The sequence below is a fragment of the Syngnathus leptorhynchus genome, chromosome 7 (assembly GCF_054491065.1).
Source record: "Syngnathus leptorhynchus isolate UIUO chromosome 7, UIUO_Slep, whole genome shotgun sequence".
Lineage (NCBI taxonomy): Eukaryota > Metazoa > Chordata > Actinopteri > Syngnathiformes > Syngnathidae > Syngnathus > Syngnathus leptorhynchus.
The window spans coordinates 2689826-2713140 of NC_141201.1; the positions used below are offsets into that span (position 1 = coordinate 2689826).

The following is a 23315-nucleotide window of genomic DNA, read 5'->3' on the forward strand; positions in this document are numbered from 1 at the left end:
GCCACTGTGAGACATAAGAAGATATAGATTTTAATATCTTTATAAATTTTTTTTACCCCCATGACGCCGCGCCGATCGCACTGGCAACGTAAAGAACGCACAAATGCAAAGAAAAAAAAATCGTACAACCGGAGAGGACGCAGGTCGACAACTTCAATGGTTTTGAAAATATACCATGGAAAAAAAAAAATGACGAAATAAAAATATCCCAATTTAACGAGCCAAAACCCTGTTATCATACCACTGATATTTTTTTTCCCTCATAGTTTGACAATAATGTATGATATCTGCAGTCTAGTCCGTTCCAATGTTACATCATCAATACAAACTCCGTCATAGTCCATCAGAGGGAGGCACATAAATTCGCCGGCACATCTCATACTTGTCCGCCGGTCAGCGTGTGCTTTACGGAATTCCTTTCGGACCTCGCTTACAACTGTCCTGGAACGCGGCGGTCCCAGAATGAGGGCAAAAGTCTTTCCCCTTTGGCCGTGCTCCTTTTTGAATTCTTCTTTTGTGTTTGGATTAAATCACACAAGTCAGTTCAAATAGCTCGCACAGCCCACCGACGTTTTTTTTTTTTTTTCTTTCTCCCCCTTGAGTCTTGTATGACCAAGTGATTCAGGAAAAAGCGTTTTCCTCAGTAAGTGATGAGCAGCCAGCAGGCAGGCTCGCTGGGGAAACTGACAAAGCCCTGTTTCACTTGTCCGTGCAGCGCGGGTTCATCGCTAGGTCCACTCTGTGTCTTGGAAAGTAAAAAAATAATAATAAAATACATACGAGTACAACACAGACACTCTCCGAGCCGAGCGAATGGACGGCGGTCTGTCGTTTCCTGACTCAATTAGCAGCTTCACATCCAGTCGGGCAGGAGCAAATGTGTCAATGAAAAGGCAGCCTCATGTGTTGGATTGCTAGCTTACAGTGTCGTTGGATCGCTAGCTTACCGTGTAGTTAGCTGGAGCCATATCTTGCTCTGAATACGTTTATTAGCCGTGCTATTTATGGCCTTGACTCATCAGTGGCTATAAATTCCATTCTTTTAAAATTAATATTTACATTCCCACTTCTGTTAATGAATATTTCTGCTCTTTTTTTTGGACCAACTGCTAGCAAGGAAAGGAATCGGAGTTTAATAGGGGCTACACGTCAGTCTCGTATGTTGAAGACCAAATTTATATCGATTATATTCTCGCTTTTGGCCCAATATTTGGTTCTTGGAGCTCCAGAGCTGAAACAGACCAACAAAAAGACACATGAACATGAAACCTGGCTTTAGTGGCAGTGCACGCTTGGTCTGCATCAACCTTAGGACTCCCTGCGAGTCCTTCTGATGTTTTTATGCTTGTGCTCATCTGAATGGTTACGGTTCCTATACAACAGAGTCACACTCACACATAAAAGACACAGGGGCCAGGAGCGAGTGTGTGTTAAGGGCTCGTTCTTTCCCGGTAAACCTTTACCAGACTCGCGAAGATCAGCGCAGAATAATGTCAATGTTTGTTGTCGTCAAGGCAACCGCAAGGGCGTAGATGTACAATAAAGGCCGGGATGAGATTGCCCTGTTGTTGGCTTGTTGAACCCCACTCGGGGGTCGAACAGTGGTCCGGGGAACACACTTGTGCTTTCTTCTCGTGACGGTGCCGTCAGGGGACGTATGGTCGTGTTTTCCTCCGTCGGAAAAATCCGGAGAAGAATCCTCCTTGTCTGCCATGACCTCCTTGGAGTGGTGGACCTCGTTGTCACTCTTGCCCTTGCTGCCTCGATTGCGGTTCTTTGAGCAGTTGCGAGGACGGCCGGCCCTGGAGGGGTTGACTACGTTGCTCTGGACCCCAGAGCCCGCCACGACCCCGCGATTCATAGACGGCGGACTGACCGTGCCGGATAAGTTGTTGGTCTGGGCTCTGGATTCAGAACTTGGGGAACAGCTGGAGAAGTTCTCCTTGCCAAGTTCCTTCAGATCTTTCCCAACCATGTCCACAGGCGCCTGGCAGATCACCGTGGACGTCGAGCCCCTGAATCGTTTCAGCCACTCCCACAGCGTGAGGGCCTTGCAGTCACATGACCAGGGATTGTCATTGAGACGCAAGTACTCCAGAGAGGGCAGCGTGTCCAGGCTCTCCCCAGACAGTTGCATGAGGGAGTTGTTAAACAGATAGAGGGTGGTGAGACGTTTGAGGTCGTGGAACGCCAGGTGGTGAACCCACTCGATCTGGTTTTGGTGCAAAAGCAGACGATCCAGGGCATTCAGACCCCGGAAAGTGTTCTGGTTGAGTCTCCATAGGTGATTCCCGTGGAGGAACAGGTGGCTCAGGTTATGGAGGTCAGCGAACGTGTCATCCTGCAGGAATTTCAGATGATTTTGCTGAGGAGACAAGATGACAAAATAGTGTCACTTATATTCGCTAGGAGTTTCTTCACTTCGGGGATATGTGTGTGGTTGTCATCTATGTTGTAGTAATTGTTTTGCTTGAAGTCATGGTCTCGGTCATGTCTCATAGAAAACAGGTCCTGCAAATTTGAATGATTTCAAATCTATTTTTTTGAAGACTTAAGAGGTCTGGAGCGGGACCAAGTCCATTCAAGATCTATTAGGTAAATAATTCAGATGTGTATCTTTAATAGTCTCGGTACGGTGTATGTTCAACCGGTCATCCTGTGCGGGTGACATTGTTGGCCGCGATAAACCGGCTTTTGATTTGAACACATGCAAAATGTAGAAACCTAATGAGCTGTGCCCAATGAATAGTAATGACTCCGCCTGTCGAAGACGGAAAATCCGAGAAAACATCTTTGCCTCGCCGCCCTAAAACACGGTCGGAAATGTTGTGCTGACTTTGAAAAATGACGCCTCCTCACTTATGTTATCTTGACCCTCAAGCAAAGAAGCGGAAGCATTACAGATGAACCCGTTAAAGATTATTTAAAGAAGCCAGCCTTGATTCAATTAAAATGTTTTTCCATTCAAAGATCTCGGATTACCTGCAAGTGGAGATACTGCAGGCTCCTTAATCCTTGGAAGATGTTATTCGGAAGCGAGCTAAGTCCGCAGCGGTACAGGTGCAGAGCATTCAGCCGGCTCAACCCGTGGAAGGTGTCTTCAGCCAGGGAACGCAGGTGGCGGTTATCTCCCAGATCCAGCTCCTCCAGTAGCGTGAAGCCGCGGAACGTCGACGGCTCGATGTACGTGATGTTGTTGGAGTAAATCCAGAGAGTCACCGTGTTGGTGCTGAAGTGACCTCGGAGCAAGCGGTGGATCTTGTTGTTCTGGAGGAAGATCCGTTCACTGTCAGGCGGGATGCCTTCGGGGACCGTCAGGAAGTTATGGGCCTGGCAGGAGACGGTGCTGGGTGCCGTGTAGCAGATGCAGTGACGCGGGCAAGACCAGGAAAACTCCAGGCCGCAGAGAACCAGCAGGAACTCCAGCCCACAGCCTGCGTTGAGCACAAAAAGCAAATTTAGAATTTCTTGTCGATGAAATCAAAAGCCAAGCAGGAATCGAGAGGGAACGTTTCCCAATTTGCTTCTAATTTGTACATAAACATAAGAATCGTCTCCATTGGCCCGTACGGCCCAAAGTCGTTTAGACTCACTGTGCCCGGAGAGAACAAACAATCGCAAACGGAGGTATTTCAAACAGACCTAATGAAGATGCGCCATTACGAGGCCATTCTATCGCCGCCACTTGTCAGCCAGAGTACGTCGTGCGCCGTTTCTCCATTTGCCAGTTAAATTGGCCGTGGAGCGCTTATTTAAACTTGTGTTAAGAAGCTTCGTGGCACTTCCTGATCGGTGACATGATTTGCCGTCTGCCGGGGGGGGGGGGGGGACGAGGGGAGATGTGACTTAGCTACATTTCTTCGCCTCCTAAATGAGCTCGACGCTCGGGCCGTTTGGCAAGCTCCGTCTGACAAACCTCCGGCTGCCTTCCACTCGCTTTATTATTCAGCGCACACAAGACGGCTGATTCACTGCCTCTAATCGATACGCCGCCGTTGCCTTTTAACTAACCCTCTAATCCCGGGGTCCTTTTATGCCGACAACTCTCTGCCAAGGAGCCTAGCGTATTTTTCTGCCCGTTTGCACGAAGCTGTGACCAAATGTTGACATTGACCTTTAACAGTTTGCTGTCGTGCCACCTGAACAGGCGTGTGCTCTCCTGGGCTCCATTCTAATCCCGATCGCTAAACCCTACCAACGTATCCTCGTGAACCGGCAACATTTTTCACGCTGACGAGCACTGTCAGAATCTGTCTCGGATAAAAACAAAAACAATTTGACCTCTATCAGAACACGGTATCCATTTTTTTTTTTCTTCAGTCACCCGGAAAGTAGTTTCTCAATCTTTTGCCGATTGGGTAGAGACGTATCGTGACGGAGTAAATAGCTTTGCTCGCTCTCGGGAAATAAAAGGTTTGCTTTATTTATTCAACATTTTTTATTTTTTTTTTGCTTGAGTTTAGTGTGGTAAATTAAGATGGATCTTTCTCATCTTGGTCTGTTTAACGCTAAATAAACATCAACGCAACCGCCAAAACATTGGCGCAAAGTTTCAGTTTCACATTTACATAGTTGTTATTACAGTTTCCCGACTGCGACGGCACATCCATCCAAGAGATTCCATTATTCTGGAAAATGATCTGGCTCTCCGTTCACTAATTCTATTCCTTTTGTATTATTCCCATTAACGTTTTGCTCCATGCATGTCGACGATGGAATTAGATCATGTCAGGAGAAAGACAGGCGGACGAAGATAAGCATGATACAAAAGGAGTGTGACGGAATGGTAATGTCGAGATTTTGACACACTTTTGACGTGCAACTCGTTTTACGCAGGGAGGGAAGCTCCGCCCCCTGCCGCACTGATTCTTCCCACGCTCCTGACAGACGCCTTGCATTTGCACGACCGGTTGTCTTTAAAAAAAAAAAAAGAGAACACAAAGAATGTTATTATTTTTACAAAATAGACTCGCAAGGTTATCATTTGACAATACTACACAAGCCCTGAAAGCTGCTGATTGTTTCGGGGTCGTGTTAGCTCATTACAAGCCCTAACCCCTTCCTCACTGACCAGAAATGACAGACTTTCAATTTCTTTTTCTTTTTTTTTTTTTCCCCTGCGGAAGGTTGTTTTGCCCTCTTTTGCCCCCTTCATCATCAAGCTCACCCTTTTTTTTCTCCCCCCCTGCGAGGTTGAGCAGTGGAAAATAGATAAAGGAACCCAAACGGAATGGATATAGTCCCTTGATAGACAATGAGAAGGCATCACGCAGAATACAAATGCAACAAGGTTCAAACCGGATTTGCCCTTATGAATAAACCATGTGTGCTAATGGTTGGGACTGCCCAGCCGCATTACGGTGGCTTCATTAAACGGGACAAACGCCTTTTCCCCCCCGTTTCTCTCCAAAGATCGGACCCATTTCCAGCGTACGATGATTGGAACGAACGTGTCTGTTTACAATCGTGCCGGATGATATCTGTGTTTAAAAAGCTGCTTTATTGATCAAGTGCATGTCTTGAATTGAGGCTTATAAATTAGTGTTTGGATGAGTTTAGATGGGATCAAGCGGAATGTTTACGTGTATGGCTACCGTTCAAATGTTTAGGGTCACCCAGAAAATGTTGTACATTCCATGAAAATTAATATCATTGCGTAAGGGTTTTCTTATCATCCATTAGCCTTCTAAGAAAATTAGCAATGAAGCATTAGAAGATTTTTTTAGAATTTTTTTTGCAGCTAGAGTAGTCATTTACCACATTAACAATATATAGTGTATTCCTGATTACTTATCGTCACTGGAAAAAACATCGCAATTTTATTTTACGAATAAAGACGTTTCTAAGTGGCCTAAATTCTTCGAACGGTAGTGCACACGATCATCTCTCGAACCGGGCTTTGATATGATTCAAGGATGTTTTTATTTTGACCTTGAAAAGGTAGTCAAGTCAGTTGCATACGCTACAAGCTAGCTGCTTTCTAGATTAGGCTAGTTCTGGCATCTCTCACTGTATAGCAAGAAGACAGACGCCTCAGGGATCATCTGGCTCCGTATGTCAACATCATACAACATGTATGAAGGCAGTCGTTGATCCTTCCCACTGTTGTAAACACACGACGTCGCCATGCGTGTGTAAGGCTGATGTCAAATTGGCACTGGAAGCTGTTTGCCATCTTTCCGTTATCAAGCTAGCTTGTTTACATGAAGCTTATTTGGCTTTTTTTGTTCCCGGTGACAATGCTCGGGCACGTGGGCTGAATGCTAAAAGGGCTAACGCTAATGTTGTCGTTTGTGTCGACGGAGGAATCGATGGAGGGCAGCTCCAGCATTGTCCCAACGTGCATTATTAATAAGACGTGTTCTCTTTGTGTCACAACACGCTATGGCGAGTCTCTTCAAGTGCAATTAATCGTCACGGGGGCAGACTCGAGTCGAGTTGGCAAGTGACCTCGACCGTCCCGCGTCAGCAGAAAAAGTCCGAGATATAGAAGAAAGCAATGTCAAGAACAGTAACATGCTTCCACCCTCGCATCATCTTGTTTTATCGAATTTTTTTACAGTCAAATTGGACCAAGAGGAAAAATAAGATGCGACATCTATAAGATTTACGTAGACACGCGCTCTAAATATACGACTTTATATAAACCCGCATGTCTCAGCGGGGAATACATTCTTCTGAATAAAACATCCCCTTCTAAGGTTTTCCAGTGTGAGTCAGTGATTGCATATTTATGCTAATTAAGTCGCGCAGAACACACGAAGGGCAGCCGATTGCTCGCAGGCTTTCCAAAACACCAATCATCTGACGTTGACATTTCCAAATGTTTATGATGAGGTTAGTAACGTTGATTGCCGTCGTTAAGTTTGATCCCGACGCCACCTTTGTCTGTACGATGTCTCTTTTGTCAGGGGGCGGGGCATAAAGTTGTGTCGGGAGTCAGGAACGGAAAAGTAGCAGGCATGGCCGTGGAATGAACATTCCGGAAAAGTATAATTGCATTTTGTTGAAGATGTTGGCAAAGTGTTTGCCTTCAATTAAACGTGCACCCATCTATTGTTGTTGTCGCCTTTTGCCAACACTTTAAGAGCCCCATTAGGGACCCTTTTTTCCTAATAAGTAAAAGAGCCATTCAAAAACTGCTTTAGCTTTGTCAAATAGTTTCTCATTTTGTGTCTTTTTTTTTTTTTTTTTTTCCATTTGGTTGTTTTTGTGGTTGAGCTTCTCGGTGATTGTGTTAGTCTTGCAAATGATGCTCAGAAATGCGACATTAGAATCCAAATGACTGCTTTTTAGTTTAATCAGTTCCCGCGGTGGCCCCGCCCACATTAAACCGTGCCCATGGATTCCTTGTCAGTCGTTTGGCTCCTAACGTTCTGCCGTTTGATTAAATCCCCAATGTTGGATTGTTTTCAACTTGAAGTGGCCATAAAAAGCAAGAAGCAAGCACACTTGGCCTCTTTTCCCCCCCTCATTTTCTTTCAATTGTTTTCTATTTGCCAAGCTCACTATTAAGCCAAACATTTTGGGGAAATTATTATAAAACCTCATATCCAAATATTTTTCTTCAAAGTCTTCCATGTAAATAAACACCTCCATTTCATATATGCGTAGTATCAGCTTGCTTTTGTCTCCTTTTTTGTAAGCAGAGACGGCTGATAAAAGTAACGGTAACATTGTTTGTGCGTGGGAGAACAATAAGAGTCAGCTGAAGAGTGGGAACCAGACAAAGATCAAAATTCTGCTTATTAGCAAGCAAGCAAGCAAGCAAGCAAGCAAGCAAGCAGAGATGCTGAACATTAAACAAGATTCAGGCAGATGACAGCCAAATTTCTCCGTAAAGAAGCTCCAAATCTGCTTGGAACGATGGCGGCGTGCAGGTGGATGATTTATTTCAAAGACGATATTAAAGCAAGTATACGTTGAAATTGACTCTTAACTTAATCGATATTGAATCGTCACTCATTCACCCGCTGACCTTGACGTACGCTTCTTCGCATCTTCTCTTCATAGAACCCAAACATACGTTTGGCCTTCACTTCAAAATGAGTCTTGTAATCAAATCAGCATCATGGAAGGAAATCATTTTCATTCATCAAGAGAGAAAAACCATCGTTGCTGCTAGCGAGCTAATGGCTCCTTTTGACAAACATAAATCACCCAAAGTGTTCCTACACTTTATATACTGTAGTGCCATTACATTGATGGAAAGCGTTGCCGATGCAATTGTCGCCGATCGCAAAGCCGATAAACAACCGTTGTACAGGCGTGCAAACGCGAGCCCTAACTCAACCTTTACGACAGAATTCCCTTCGCATCAGCCCCATCGGTTAACTAATATGCTAGTGAGGTTTATTGCTACCCCTGCTACTAGTATTAGCTATGGAGGTAAGATTTTCTTAAAGACCTCCCGGGTTCCTTTTCACCGTCCATTTTTATTTCCCGTCCCCAACCTCGGGGTGACCCGACGGGTTCGTGACATCCTTGAGCCATGAAGACAAGCGTTCAGATGGCGTTCTCGAACGCCGCTAAAAGCTTTTTGTGGTTTAATATCCAGCACTGGCACGCTAGCACTTTGGGACCATCGGGTCTCGGTGAAACTGCACCTGCTTGGAAAAAATACGTTGGAGGGTGGGGGGGGGGGGGGTTCTAGTTGAGTGCCCCCCGCCATCCTGCATCTCCTTGCTGCTGCCTCCTTGCATATAAACTGCACTAGATCCAAACAGATCAATTATTCATAGCAGGTGAGAGACGCTCGCTCGCTCGCATACATGAGCTGAGTTACAAGAGTCTTCAAAGAGGCAAGAAAAAAAAAAAAAAAACAGCAAATCAAGCAGAACCATGTTTGTCTCTTTGCGTTGTGACTGATTAGTTTGAGCCACGGGCGGCGGACCGGGCGACCAAGAAGGAGCGAGTTGAAAGACACACCTTGAGGGAGGTCCTGTCATTTGGTGGATTGTTTGACTAAGATTAGATTGACACGGCAGCAGATAGAGGCTGGAAGCTGATTGGACAACAAGAATAGCAAGGCTAGGGGGCGCTATTTCCCCCTTCAGAAATCTATGTAGCTTAAGTTAAGTCCCTCTAGCATTTGAGTTGATATTGTCAAATATATTTAGGAATTATTTTCTCAGCGCCGTGCCCTCGGTAAACGTTTGATTTCTAAAGTGGATCTTCGCATTCTTCCGAGTCTCCCTTATGTCGTTTTATCCTGGCGCGATTTAATTGATTCCGTCGCTCCTTTCCTAAAAGTACAAAGCGGCGAGGTTCGGCGCACGAGACGTCGTCGCTGTCTAGCGGTGATTAAAGGCAACACGGCCTGGCTGCAGGAGATACCGTGGTGGCTTACGGGATTTAGTGAGTCACACACACACGACACAATGCAGCCAACTCAAGATTCACTTCAAAGGCCTCCTGTCTTCGGAACCTTGCAACATCCAGGCCGCCTTTTCAGGTCCTTTTGGCCCCAGCGCTCACGTTCGCAAGTCTATGTTTTCCATTTGTCACGCCGAACCCGATTTGAGTTGCAAGCATGCTAAATACTTTGACTTACATTTCTCAAGCATTTTTTTTTTTTTAAGGTGCCTGCATTGAAATCAAACATCCTGACTTTTGGAGACGGAGAAGAATAAAAGTAACTGACACGCTTTGATTAAAGGTGTATAAAAAAAATGTCAGCTCTGGTTGACGGCGATCGGCAAATAACAAACACATCAGCTTTTTTTTCATTAACAAAACAACACTCGCTTTGCCTCTGAGGCGCTTGACTGTATTCTCTGCCGGCGTTCAATATTGACTGGTGGAAGAAATGGCTTCGAAAACACTGTTAGATCAGGTCACTGCCTGAGGAGAAGAATATTAAAGTATCTTTTTTTTTTTTTTATAGCTGCATTTGGCTTAAGATAAAAGTTTGTATTTTCCTGGCATCACTCACAATGCAAGTGCAGTAGATTTGTTTTGAAAGACGTCAAGTCCTCAATTTTGTATTGGAGCAAAGTACAACTTTACACCCACATTTACAGTCCAGCTTTAAAACTGCACAGAAAATCGATCAAGTTGAACGTCGTTGAGGTATTTTGATCAAAGTTTCTTGGTGACAAGAAAAACGATGTGATCATTAAAATTTTTTGTCAATTTTGTAACCTTGATGGAACCCTGACATTCAGTCTGTCCGCAAGTAGGTCGGGCTTTTGTTTTGACTTTTCTTGTCACGGCGTAGTGGTGAGTAGTGGTGATAAGACCGCAAGTAAGAACTGAACTTAATGTTCATCCAGACTCACGACCTCATTGCACTAAATCCAAAAAGTAATTCCAAAAAGCAAGAAGAGGGACTGCCGCTCCCAGTAAAAAAAAAAAGTTCAAGTGGACTGTTTGTCTTTCAGTGTGCATTGCAAAACTCCTTCACAGGAGAGCAGCCAAGCTTCCGAAACGGCGAGTTTAGCACCGTGTGGCGCCCCATCGGGACCATTATCTTCACACCTCCGTGCCCTCTGCCCCTCCTCCCCCCCCCCCTCCTACCTCCCCCACCCACATCTCACCGCCAACCTGCCGGTCGGGCCCTCTCCGAGGTTCCAGCGGGCCTCACTCAACCATGGGGGAGCTGTAATGGCCAAAAGCCCAAACTCAAATATGCCACGTTTGCAAAACTGATTCTTTCTGTTGAACTTGACAAATGGCACCTGTGTGTGTGTGTGTGTGTGTGTGTGTGTGTGTGTGTGTGTGTGTGTGTGTGTGTGTGTGTTTGTGTGACCAAGTGGGGTCCTTTGGCATAGTTAATCTTTTTGTTTTTTTGTAACCTCTCCCCTCCACCAAGACTTCCGACTTCGCAATTTGAAAATAGCATTCTACCACTTCAGTTTCAGGGTTCACTCGAACCCAGAACCCCCAGACTGCGAGCCGCTACCACTACCTCCACCAGTCCGCCTGCAATCAAGAAATCAATTTCCCATAACGTGTCCTGTTTACTAACCCGCTGAACAGTAAATCAATTCGAAAACGATGTTGGCGATAATTACCGTCTATTTAATCTTTAATTTCCCGACATTGAACCCAATTAGTGAATCTCAATAATCTCTCTGCAATTTCCCATAAAAATGTAAATAAATCATCACTGGCGTCACGTTTTAGAGCCATACCATAAAACCACTTTGCGGCTTATGTGGATCGCTCTCACTGCCTCGGCCTTTTTGCAAAACAATGGGCGCTTTCTCAGCGGCGCGCTAAACGCCTAGCTAATCCTCAACTGCACTCAACAAGTCAACTATCTACCGCACTCCTGTTTCCCTTGCAGATGTTCTACTCCACTCCAACCAGCTCACCATTTATTTATTTATTTATTTTTTTGGCCCGCTGCTGCTGCAGAAAAACATGTGGGCGTCCGAGAGACAAATTCAAAGATGGGTAGTTTGTTTAGCCCGGGGTTTGTTAATATGCGGCGTGCAAGTTATCTTGTCTGGAAAAAACGAATTGCTTTTGGAGAGAAGGGGGGGGGGGGGGGGGGATTAGTATCATGTTAATGATAATTAGAGGTAAAGACAATGAGCACATTTCATGGTGGGATAATGGAGTGAGAATATCACGCATGATCCAAACGCTCGGCTCGGCGCTTTAGTCCCGATAAAGGATTCACATGAAGTTTTCGAACTGCTGCAAGAGGTTTTTCTTTTTTTTTCTTTTTCCTCCTACTGCAAGGCGCTGAATAATTGAAAAGCAGGGCTGAAGAAAACAGCGTAAATGAGCAGGCTTATTCTTAAATCATTCGTATGATGTTTGCTAGTGTTTTAATGATCTTGCAATCGAAATATCATTTGACTTTATTTTTCTGCGCTAATGGCGCTAATCTGTATTAAATTGGTCATTTCTTTGTTTTCAAGTGATGATATAAAAAATTGAACATTGTCAACAGGGTTGTGCTACTAGAGTATGAATTTAAAGCGTTTTTTTAAAAAGTCTTGTACACATTTAGCTTTTTAGTAGTAGGTAAATTTAGAATAAATTACCTTTAGCAAGCATTCAGTAGATTTCATAACTTTTAGGAATTGTTTGATTACATCTAGGATAGTGGCAATTTTCATATATTTAACATTGGAATATTTAAAGATGTACATTTTGTGAGCAAATTAAAGTGCGTTTCAGTTAACTGGCGCTTATGTCATAGAATTAATTAACAGTCACTTTCACACTCCGGGTTCTATTTTTGTAGGCAGCCGCTCGTGATGCAGCTCCAGCCTCTCAATCAAGAAGAATTATTTGTTGTATAAATGTTAGATTTGGGACTTTTTAGGTCAGGGAGAAAGTTTGTTACTCTGGGAAGAACTCCATTTGATTGGCCCACTTTGAAATGACGAGAGAAAGCGTCAATCCACCTGCCCCAAAGACATTATCATATTAGCGCTGATGTGCACATTTGCTTTTCGGCGGCCGTAAAAGCAACGGGAGTCCTTTTTATTCCGCTCGTAGATGGTGAACTAGAATCTGTGCGGAATCAATAATTTGACATTGCACGCTGTGTGTTTGTGTGAAGGCCGTACTTTCATCAGCAATTCAATATTTGGAAGCATCAATAAGACTGGCAGCCAACACCCAGAGGACGATTCAATTCAAAATGAGAGCCTTCATTTCTTCCACAGAAAAACGGAGAAAGGCTGCAGACAGAAAGTTTTGCTTCTGATCCTCGGGCAAACCGGAAAACACTCAATAATAATGAATATTGTCTCTCGAAACATCTGATTTCGAGCAAAGATTGGAACAGATTTTCTTGAATGCACTCCCGATGATGGAAATAATACATAGCTTATATTACCATGGTTGCATTTTTAAATTTGACCCGATTCCGCCACGAATGAAACGATGGATTCCACTGGTTTACTGTTTTGGTGCCTACACGTTGTATTAGTTCACGGTCGCTAGCATGCAAGCTAGCGAGCTTGCTAGCTTGTTAGCTAAAGAACAAAATGGCGACTGTCACGTAATTTGGAGTCTTGTTTCAAATATTGTGATTCATCAAAAGAAAAAATCTAACAACCAGCATTCAAAGAAAAGATAAACATCGCTAAAATGTAATTCCCTCGATTATACCTAATTTCATTTCGATTTAATTGTTGACGTGTTCTTATCTTTCATTGCCATTGATGTTGTTCTAATACAATTTTTTTTTTTTTTTTTAACTGCTGCTCAAAAATGCTGGCTCTTAACAATACCATAATAAAACTAGGAAAATACACGGCACAGTTTAGTGTCCAGCTGACTTTTCGAATATTGTTTTACTTAATAACCCCCTCCATTTTTTTTGTTTTCATTTCCATTCGTAAACAGTCGCCAAGCTCAAACGTGATCAGCGAGAAATGCAATGCAAAGTCGCTACAGCGAGGCGGGAGAACACCTTGCATGACATTGAGGTAATAAACTTGCAGTTGGAATTGAAATGTCCCACCTGATGCAATGTCACGCATGAGTCATTGCAGGTACAGGACTCGAATTTCCCCGCGGTTACAAAACCTCACCTCGGAGCGCTTCGCCAATGCAAACCAAGTGGCAGTAGAAGAATATTTATTTGAATGTCTGCTACGAAGAAAGCGCAGGTGCTTGAGGCCCTTTAACACTTCAAACAATCTTCTTAATGGCTGTCCTAACATACGACAGGCGCTCATTATCTTCGGACAGCAGCTTTTCTTTTAGCCAGTTAATGATTTTCCCTTCAGAAAACACACACACACACAAAAAAAAAAGCCCAAATGATTTATTTTTTTTTCATTCCCGGAGCCTCACACAAACTCCTACTGGCGTCTCATAACTCTGATCCGCTGCCATAAATTAGATGTTTAATCGTATCATTAGTAATCAACACAAGAAGCGTCTCTTTGCCGCGCTCTCCTCTGGCGCGTGTGATGAAAGCAGGCGAATGCAAAGCGTCGTGATGTTTTTTTTCCGAGAACCTACATTTGTATTTGCAACTGCAAATTAGGCTGTCGGTGCCAGAGAAGGTACGAACACAAATATTTGAATACTTTCTTGCTCGCAGTGGAAAGGAAATAATAATGCGAAGCCCCCCCAGGAGGAGCAGGGCTAACTGCTAGCTTGTGTGCTAGCTACAATTTGGTTATCAATTCATTTTTTTTTATTTTTTTATTTGAATAGGGAAAACCGGCTTCTCTCTTATTTTCGGGCTGAATAACTGAATTTAAATCGACATCGCAGTCTAGTAGAATGCAATTTCTAAATCGCAAAGGCTGCGGTTTTGGGGAAGGCTAATCAGCCGAGACATCTGACAATTGGGTCACTGCTGACTTAAGGAGAAAAAAAAAAGTTCAAATTTGGAATCAGCATGTGGGCAGACAGACCAGACGAAAACGTAGCGCCTCGTCAAGGAAACATTGAAGAATCCCAATCAAAATGAATACTAACGTGTTGGCTTGAGTATATTTTCAACTCGATTTGGTGCAATGATGCGAATATTTTCGTATGAGCTACGGCAGGCTGTCAAGCAGTGTAAACTTAAATCGCGAGAGAAGCGAGCCGCAACCAAACAAAAAAAGAAGTTGAAAGTGAAGCTCTGTGCTTCGCTTGTTTGCACCAACGTACTCAGAACTCATTGTAAGTTCTGACTGGGCCCCGTTTAAAGCCTTTCTGAACCGGTCGGCCCCGCTTGCAAATCTCCTGAAAAGCTTAATGTTGTTTTTTTTTGGGGGGGGGGGGAGTTTAAGATCCAAGACAAGCAATCTGGCAACAGGCCCAACTTCTCCAGCGCCAGACGTTAATGGAGCCCCTTTAATAGCAACTTTACGGCACCGTTGGGAAATGTTCCACTTTATTCTCATGTTCTTTTGGACCCATTTGTCATCTCCACGATGAATTTTTAATAACGACCACGGGAGTTGGAGATCAAACTCGGCGGCATACGCGACAACTAAGTTTCTTGGAAGAGGAATAGTGAAGAGGGAGGGGGAAAAAAAAAAAATCCTCTTTAAGTCGAAGCGCTCTGCACTTTTCTCCTCCGAGGCTTGATTGACTGCAGGAGGATCTTCACGCTCCAACATCGCTAGTCATGGCACATTTCTTCAAGTATCCCCGTGCTAACACGTGTTGCGTTGTGGCAAGCTCGCATCCTTCAGGGTGACAGTTATCGGGAAAAGCTGTTCTATTTATTTAATTGAATATTTTTAATTTTATTTTCTGTTTTATTTGTCATTATTTATTTGTATTTTTTCCACGTACCCCTCTAAAAAAACAAGAGCAACTGGTCATTCTTATGTCAAGCTGTCCTATTTAATTATTTCCTTTTATTTTTGTATTATTTATTTCTTTTTTTCCAACTACCCATCTAAAAAAAAAGCACATCAGTCTTTTATTAATCTTCTTCCTCTATATAATAAGCACGGCCGAAGGGATCGTCAGCCTTTGCAGGGCGAAAGTCGCCGCTGAGTGGCAGCTCACACCGATGTGCTCACCCTGAGTGACTGGCGGCTGAACTCCATGACGATGAAGTGAAGGCACCGACACTCACTCACCTGAAGTGCAAACACCTGCAGAATATTTTGGGCAAAACAGGACTTTGCCTTATAATATATAAATCATGAGCCTAACTTTAAAAAAAAATGAGTCAATGCGTAAGCCTCAGCATTTTGTCTGCATTTTTCTTTGTTTATGCAAAGTAAGGAATGTTTGAGATTGCAGTCTGAAGTCAACTTTCAAAGAGCAATTGCTTCCTTTCGAAATACGCCAGCGCCATGATTGATGTAACTAGCGCCGTTCATGTCATATTTCATAGTCTTCATTTTTCTGGCCTGCACACTCAGAGCCTAGATTCATGTAATTATATCGTATTATATTGTCATTTTTGGGTCAATCAATGACAATTGGCAGCAGGGCTCCGTCCCGAGCCCCCTTCAATTCTGCAATGCAAACTGAAGACTTGTTTTATTTCTTATTGTACTTTCAATGCACCCACAATTATTATTATTTTTATGAATGATGATTTTTCTTAGCTTCTCACACGGCATACAACAAAAAATATATTGGATAAATGGAGGATTGTTTCAACTCAAATTTTTTGACTCATTTGTCTTGGAGCCAACATTTGAATCATTTCTTAGTTGAGCCACTCATCCGCTTCATTTTATCTGAAAGGGGGGAAAGTGACGCTCATTTATCGACTGCGGAAAAAACATTTTGACTTTTATGCCGGAGTGATAGATACTTTCAACAACTGCCTTCCATGTTCTCTTATTGTTTGAATTTTTGTTCAACCTGTGGCTTGTTTGTTTGTATGCCCTCGTCCTGTTTCCATCAGTGATTGTTCCAGTTCACAGTCTGTTTCTCATTTTCTTCCCTGCTTGTGTTTTGAGGGCAGCTAGTCCAGGTGTTCAGCTTTTTTTTTTTTTTTTTTTTGTATTCATAAAATTAGGGCAGCTTTTCCCTTCCATCCTAAGTGTAGAATGACTGGTTTTCAAATTATTAGGGTACACCCAGACTGATAAAGTGATGTATGAAAAAAATCTATATTTCTGTACCAGGTTTAAGTTTGAGTATTTTTTTTTTTTTGGGTCTCAGTTGTGTCCGCTTATGTTCTTTGTCTCAGCAGTGTGTCTTTCCTTCCCTTCTAAATTGATTTGTTGGGAGGGATTTAAGTCGGATATATCAGCGAGATCCCCCCCGACGGTGTGCATGACTTGAAAAAGACTCCCGAGGAAAAAAGATTGGCCGGTGAGCTCAGCACTTTGTCATATAATGAGATAGCGAGTGATTTAAGCAGAAGATAATTATAGATTAAACGCGTAATCCTCGTGCTTCAAAGGAAGATGGAGATACCTCGGCAAGATTAGCGCGACAGTTGGAGGACACCTGTGCTACATTTTTTTGCTTGTTGTTGAAGCACAGTGGGTGGTTTGGTTTTCAATTGTTCTTTCTGTCCTCATTTACCTGCCGTGTGGTTACTTGACTGTTTGGTTGTCATTTTTTTTTTTTTTTTTTTTTGCCAAGGGCTCCTGTTTAGTGGTTAACCCACAAAAACGCATGACGGTATGCACCACATTGCTGCTTTTGTTTTTTTTGGGTGGTTTGTCATGTTTCCTGGTGGATATTTGATCTTTTTTTTGTTTTGTTGCATTGTGGTAATAGAAACCCCAAAATATCTGCTTTTAACGCATTGACTACCATTGACGAATATAAACGTCAAATCATCATTTATATATTATATTATTAAATTATATAGTATTTTTCACGACACACAATCGGGAATGCGTGTCTAAACAAAGAGTTTGACGCAAACAACAAAAATAATCAGTCTTAATTATTTGGAGTCTTTGATTGGCTGCTGTCACTTTTTGCATCATTCTTTGAATGTCGGATAAGCGGCATGTGACGCACTTAGAGGACGTTGCGCTGTTCGTTTTTGAAAGCAGGGCAACGACGGTCCCTCACCGCGCAAGTGACGAGTCCCCCGAGAGCGCAGAGATGGAGCTAACTCCATTAATTGATCTGAGGGAGCAGCAGGGCTTTCAAGAGAGCCTGACTATTTTTGCTTTGAGTTATGTAATGGATCTTCTTTGTGTGTGTGTGTGTGTATCTGTGTGTGCGTTTGCACATTTGTATTTTTTATTAATGACGCTGCAGTCTGTCATGGCTGATGACAAAGCAATGGTGGAGCGTTATTTTATTTTTTTTGCACAGACAGAACGCCTTGATTGAGTTTTCCCTTTGTTGCCGCCGATTGTTTTTGACAGGCCGCGCCTCGCCATTGACAGCCGCTCCTACTTTTAGTCAATGTATCATTACTTTGGCTGTTTATCATCCGAAGCAAACGCTGACTTCATCTGTCTCTGTCTCTTACATCAATCTGTCCACATGAATATTTTTCTGACTCTCGAGGTTAAAAAAACCCAAAAGAAAAAACATTATTCGAGCCTCTGGAGTGTAAACACTAGGTGGCACTATAACAGTTACTCGGAGCATTTTGAGCTAACTAGAATCCTGAAAGATTCTAACTAAGTTATGCAGTACTCTGTGTAATAGGTATCACTGAATTGACCCACATAGCCGACTGGTATTCACAACTACGCACACACACACACACTCTTGCAGTGCTTTGACAGGTTGATGAATCTTTTATGTGTTTATCCATTTTAACTCCATGGCTAGTGTATTATTCAAGTGCTGGTGTGCAGCGTGCATTAACCCTCTCAGACGGAGACCAGACAAGCTCGGACAGAGCAAAGCACCCACTGGACCAAGCCCCGCCCCCCCTCACGCCACTGCCCCCTTCCCATCTCCATTTGCCATATCCTGCCATCCATCAGCTATTATCATCTCCTGTGCCCGTGTTTACTCGGCTTTCTCTATCCATCTCGTCCCCTTATCATTGCCGCCTGTCAGAGTCCCCCCCCCCTCCCCCTCCCTCTTGTTCACGAGCTGTCCATCAACTTCAAACTTGCCCGTCTGTCTTTCGGCCTGCGCTTCCTTTGAGTAGGCCTCGCATGGTGGATGGCAAAGGCCAGACGAGACGGCTTTGTATTCCGCCATCAGTCGGGTTCCTCTGGCCTGGCTGTTATGATCTGTGACAAAGTGGCACCAAAGGCGGCTGCAAGAAGGCACATTTGAATCATTCATTTTTCCAAAATTTGACCAGGTTAAGAAAATAGAACACTCATTCCTTGCCAGCCCACTTAAAATTGACGTCTATATCCGTCATTGGCGGTGAATGAGTTAATTAGCAAAGTCACAAAACAACAACAAAAAAACACCTCTCCTAACCCGCTACGCAACTTTATGTTGCTAACGATGCAGAAGCCAGTTCTACTAAAAATGCTACATTTCCAGTAGCTACACCCCTAAAAATGCACTTGATTTATAGTCGATGTGTTTTACACCAAATGTAAAAGGTCACCATCGTTTTCGCTAACGCCTGAGGGGGGGGCCCTCGGCGGAACTTCTCAGCCAAAAACACTTGAGGGGCGATCCGTGGTGAACTAGTCACACGCCGACACGCTCGCCTACACAGTCAAGTGCGGCGGCTCGTTCCGATCTCATTTGCAGTAAAAAGGGGAAGCGGCCGTTACCACGCGATGAGCCGTGTATTCCAGACCGGACACTTATTTGATAAAAACAGAGAAGAGTGTGTAGGCTGCGCCAAGCTTTATGGAATAGTAAATAATTTGTCGTTTGCTGTTCCGACTAATTGAGGTTGTGCGTGCGAATCAATTCATCGCACTTAATTAGCAACATAAAATGAAGCACGCATAATGATTTGAATTTAATTTGTGTAACTGTTGTTTTCCCTTGTCTCATATCTCTCCTTATTTAAGTCACTGACCGTTCCCAATGGATTTTATTCGCTGCAGTTTTTCGGAATTCTTTTTTTTTTGGTCAACGGCATACTCGAGCGGCTTGTTCATATTTTCAAAGTATTGTTGTCAATCGTTTAAACAACGTAGCGTTACGACATGACTCATGGTGTCATCTTCTGTCACTTACAGGATTTCCACTGGGGAAATATTCCGCACTTTTGTATTCAACACATCTTATGGAAAGTATTTTCTCACCTTGCCAACACCTACCTCCATAAACACCCACCTTGGCATTGTTGCTATTAAGATTATACAACATTTTGTGAACAGCTGTAGCTTATTGCCTTCTGCAGGTAACAAGGTGATAAAAGGGTCCAGAAGGCTGAAAATTAGCAGCATTCTGTATATTTTTGCCTGCGTTGACTTTAGATACAAACCTTTATTTATATATATGTGTGTGTATATACATATATATTTATTTATTTTTTATTTATTTATTTGTATAGGCATTATAAGTTTATCATAACTTGTATAATTGTAGAAATGTCTCTTCGTTTGTATCTCCATCATCAAATTACACTGCCACCTGGTGGCCAGGAGGAACAGTACAAACAATTAAATTCACCTTATTGACTGTTTTCGTAAGGCTTTCGAAAATCCCGAGGTCCTTAAAGGTAGCAAAAGTCATTGATTGTCGAACTATGCGGGTTGTCGAAGTAGACTAGACTGAGCTAAAGTTAAGAGCAAACATCTGCCGTCTGGAGATCACCCACAAAGGACGCAACGTTAGAAGGAAGATGAACAGGATTCATGAATGGCGTAGCAATTTAGTTGTCCCTCGCTAAGCGAGCTGCGGGCTAATAAGCTGGCGGGAGAGCAGAAGGAGAAGAGAGAAGGTGCTAAATGAAAAAGCAGCCTCTGTTCAACATCATCACTTTCTGAGCTTTATTGGATTTCCAACCCTGATCTCTTCTTTCTGCTTCCTCTCCAAAAAAAAAAAAGACACATTTTTCTCATAACCTTTAGCATATGCAAATTGTCAAATTTAATCATCTGCCCGTGCTGTGCATGATTTCAGAATGACGGGGGACAATAAACATCTGAGCAATATAGCAAGATAGAAAGTAAACATCTTCATGTGCTATATCAAATATTTTTTTTTTAAATGTGACCTTAATGAAGACCAGCGTTACAGAAAAGGATGTTGAGACCTTCGAGCGCAGCTCCAAGACTCGTCTCCTTATGTGACATATCTGCTGCGGGTTAAAATCCAAGCTTAATCTTATCAGTGCATGAAAAGCAGAGCGGCCGGCCTTTCCTCTCAACTGTATCTGTTTGACCGGCTTTGACTGAGATTTGCCTCATTCCAGTCCCTCCGAAATTCTCTGTGAAACGCATGAGAGAACCACAGAGAAAGACACACAGAGCGCAAGATGGTGCAAATGCTTCCCAGTTCGCTAATCCCACTGTAAATCAAGCCTTATGTCGCTCCTTTCAGTTACTTAAACGAAGTACTGAAATTTGAGCGTTCGGCCTCGGCCTCCCCTTTCGTCTCTAAAAGATTCCCCCTGTGGGTAAAAATGATACCCCCGCAGCCGCTTCCAATGGCTGGGAAACAAGTTCACACCCACAACGGCGCATACACCCCTATGCCTGTTTATGAAACGATCCCAAGAAAAACCTCAATCCACTTTGAGCTGGATTTAGCAGCAAAATCGAATCCCGAGAGGTGATATGGATGTGAACTTGAGTAATTGTTCCGTCCTACCGCCGCTCAAAGCCAGCAAAGGTTTAATTATCAGATGTCCCTAAAAGATTACCCCCGTGGTGTCCTCGTAAATGAGTCGGGGCCCAACAGCCGTAAATGTTAAACCCCGCTCGATATTTCCCCGTCACAAATCCTTCTGTGATCGGTGAACACCGAGGCTGCATTTGAAATCATTGCCTGAGCCACTGTAATGAGAACTGATTAGTTAGGAGACCATCGTCCGAGTGAGGAAACGTCGTCCGTCCCTCGGATTAGCGTGATAAACATCGGGATTCTATCGGGTTGAAACGTTTTAAGAGCGTGAAAGTTAAAGTGGAATCACTGATAGGGTGGACTGAGGGAATGTGCTGACTTTGTAAAGTGCTAACTTTTGCTCCTTCTATCTCGAGTAAAGGACTTCTTCCTCTCCTGCGGCGCTACGAAAGATGTGAAGGGGAGATAGTTGGCATTTAAAAGTGTCTACACCTTAGCTTGACTCGTTTTTTTTTTTAATGGGAACTCTTATTCAGTGACGAAGAGCACATCTCTTCTTTGCTACAAACACACGAATGCCTTGATCTATTTTTAGAACATTTATTCTAAACGAGCTTATTCCACAAACGCGGTATTAAATGGAAAACCGTGTTTCGTCTCATGGGGGGGCGTAGAATCTATTGATGGAAAGAATTTCTTTTTTTGGCTTGAGTTCTCTTTTAAAGTCAGTTGCTTGGTTAACAATTACTTTAACATCTGTGCTCATTTCCGTTAGCTTGTATTTCATGTTAGCATAAGATGAAACGATATAATTTGGTCGGTCTACTTTAATTTTAGTGTCCCACATGAGAAATAAGCAGTTTGATGCAAGCATGCTCCAAATCTTCCGTGAGCAAGAGAACAGGTGCTAAGGAATCCTTTGAAATGAAATCTGTGCTTTATGCATCTTTTAACAGGTGCGAATGCATTTAAAGCACGCGAGAGGATTCAAACTGCAAAATAAAAAACGATATTTTCTCTCTATATTGCATGTTTTCTCCTATTGCGGTTGCGTTTAGAACGTATCCCCTGCGATCAACGGGAACTGGCGAATTAGCTTTACTGCTAGGATGCTAATGAGCAACAACGATGTAGCATCCGTTAGCCAACGGACGCTAAAAGCCAAACGAGCGACTCTTCGGCACACGGGTGACCCATCAAAGCGTTCACCTTTTGAAGAATCTGAAAGATTCTTTTTCTTATAGCGCCCGCTAATGAAGATTTATGGCTGACGGTGTCAAATCTGTGATCATTTACATATCACAACAGGCAGCCTGCCGTCGTTGGGGGCGGAGCGGAGAGGAGAGCGAGGAGTGAGGCCGCTAACAGCTTGGTTTGTCTCTTGAGGGAAGCGTCAGCCGCCATTAGCATGCGTGCATGGCATTAATTTGCACGCACGTGTGGGTGGACTCATTTCAGGCAGGTGGTCATATCTGTCAGGACATGTGAACAGGATGCCATTCATTCAAATGGAATCGACTCGTAATTAATCACGACATCGTTCATGGTGTTGCGCCTTGAAAATTGCTCTAAAAAAAAAAAATATGTCCTTGGGTCTCATTTGCAAGTTTCCAGGTAAAACACGTGACGAGAATGCCGAGTAGTGCTCGACTTGTGTTTTTTATATTTGTGCCCAAATCCGGCAGAGATGACAGTTTATTGATCGCACTTAAGTGTGCAATTCCAGTAGGCTGCCTCTAGGGGGAAGCACTGTGCCTCATGTGCAAGGTCACGTTAGCAAAGTGTATATCAGCACAATTTGCACTTCTGTGATGATACGTCAAGATGACATCTCTTATGGCTTGCTCGTCTTGTCTTTTTTTTTTTTTTTTTACAGCCGTTGCAGCAGGAAGAGGGTCACGGAGTTGGAGGAGAAGGATGAATAATTAGAGCTATGTGACAAAAGTTGCAGCTTTGCGGTTTTTTTTTTTTTTTTTTGGGCACATCCATCAACTGTCAAGTCGTCTGCCTTCTCCGTCAACCCACACACCTTCCGCCATGTCTAGACAGGCGGTTCACAATCCATGGATCACCCGCGGTGACACGCGCCGCACAGCGGGGCGCCGCCGGCAACCACAAAGCTAGCAAACGAGCGCAGCCCTCACCGGAGCCGTGCGTATCCGGTCACGGGTCAGAATATTAGGTACGCACACAGAGCGTATAAAAAACTGTCTGCGTTCATGCAGTTAATGAAGGAGCTATTCTTGCATTTTATTGAATCTCATGAAATGACATACGTACCTAAGGAAGCAAAT

At 43.4% G+C, this 23315-nt stretch overlaps 1 protein-coding gene across 1 annotated transcript; it reads right to left on the reverse strand.

The window, feature by feature from the left end:
* Positions 1-1477: 1477 nt before the first annotated feature.
* Positions 1478-23060, reverse strand: rtn4rl1b (reticulon 4 receptor-like 1b). The gene is made up of 3 exons (XM_085916386.1): positions 23051-23060; positions 2983-3467; positions 1478-2365 (listed from the first exon to the last, which is right to left on the reverse strand). The coding sequence occupies exons 1-3, from the start codon at positions 23058-23060 to the stop codon at positions 1478-1480; spliced, it is 1383 nt and encodes a 460-aa protein (XP_085772512.1).
* Positions 23061-23315: the final 255 nt, after the last annotated feature.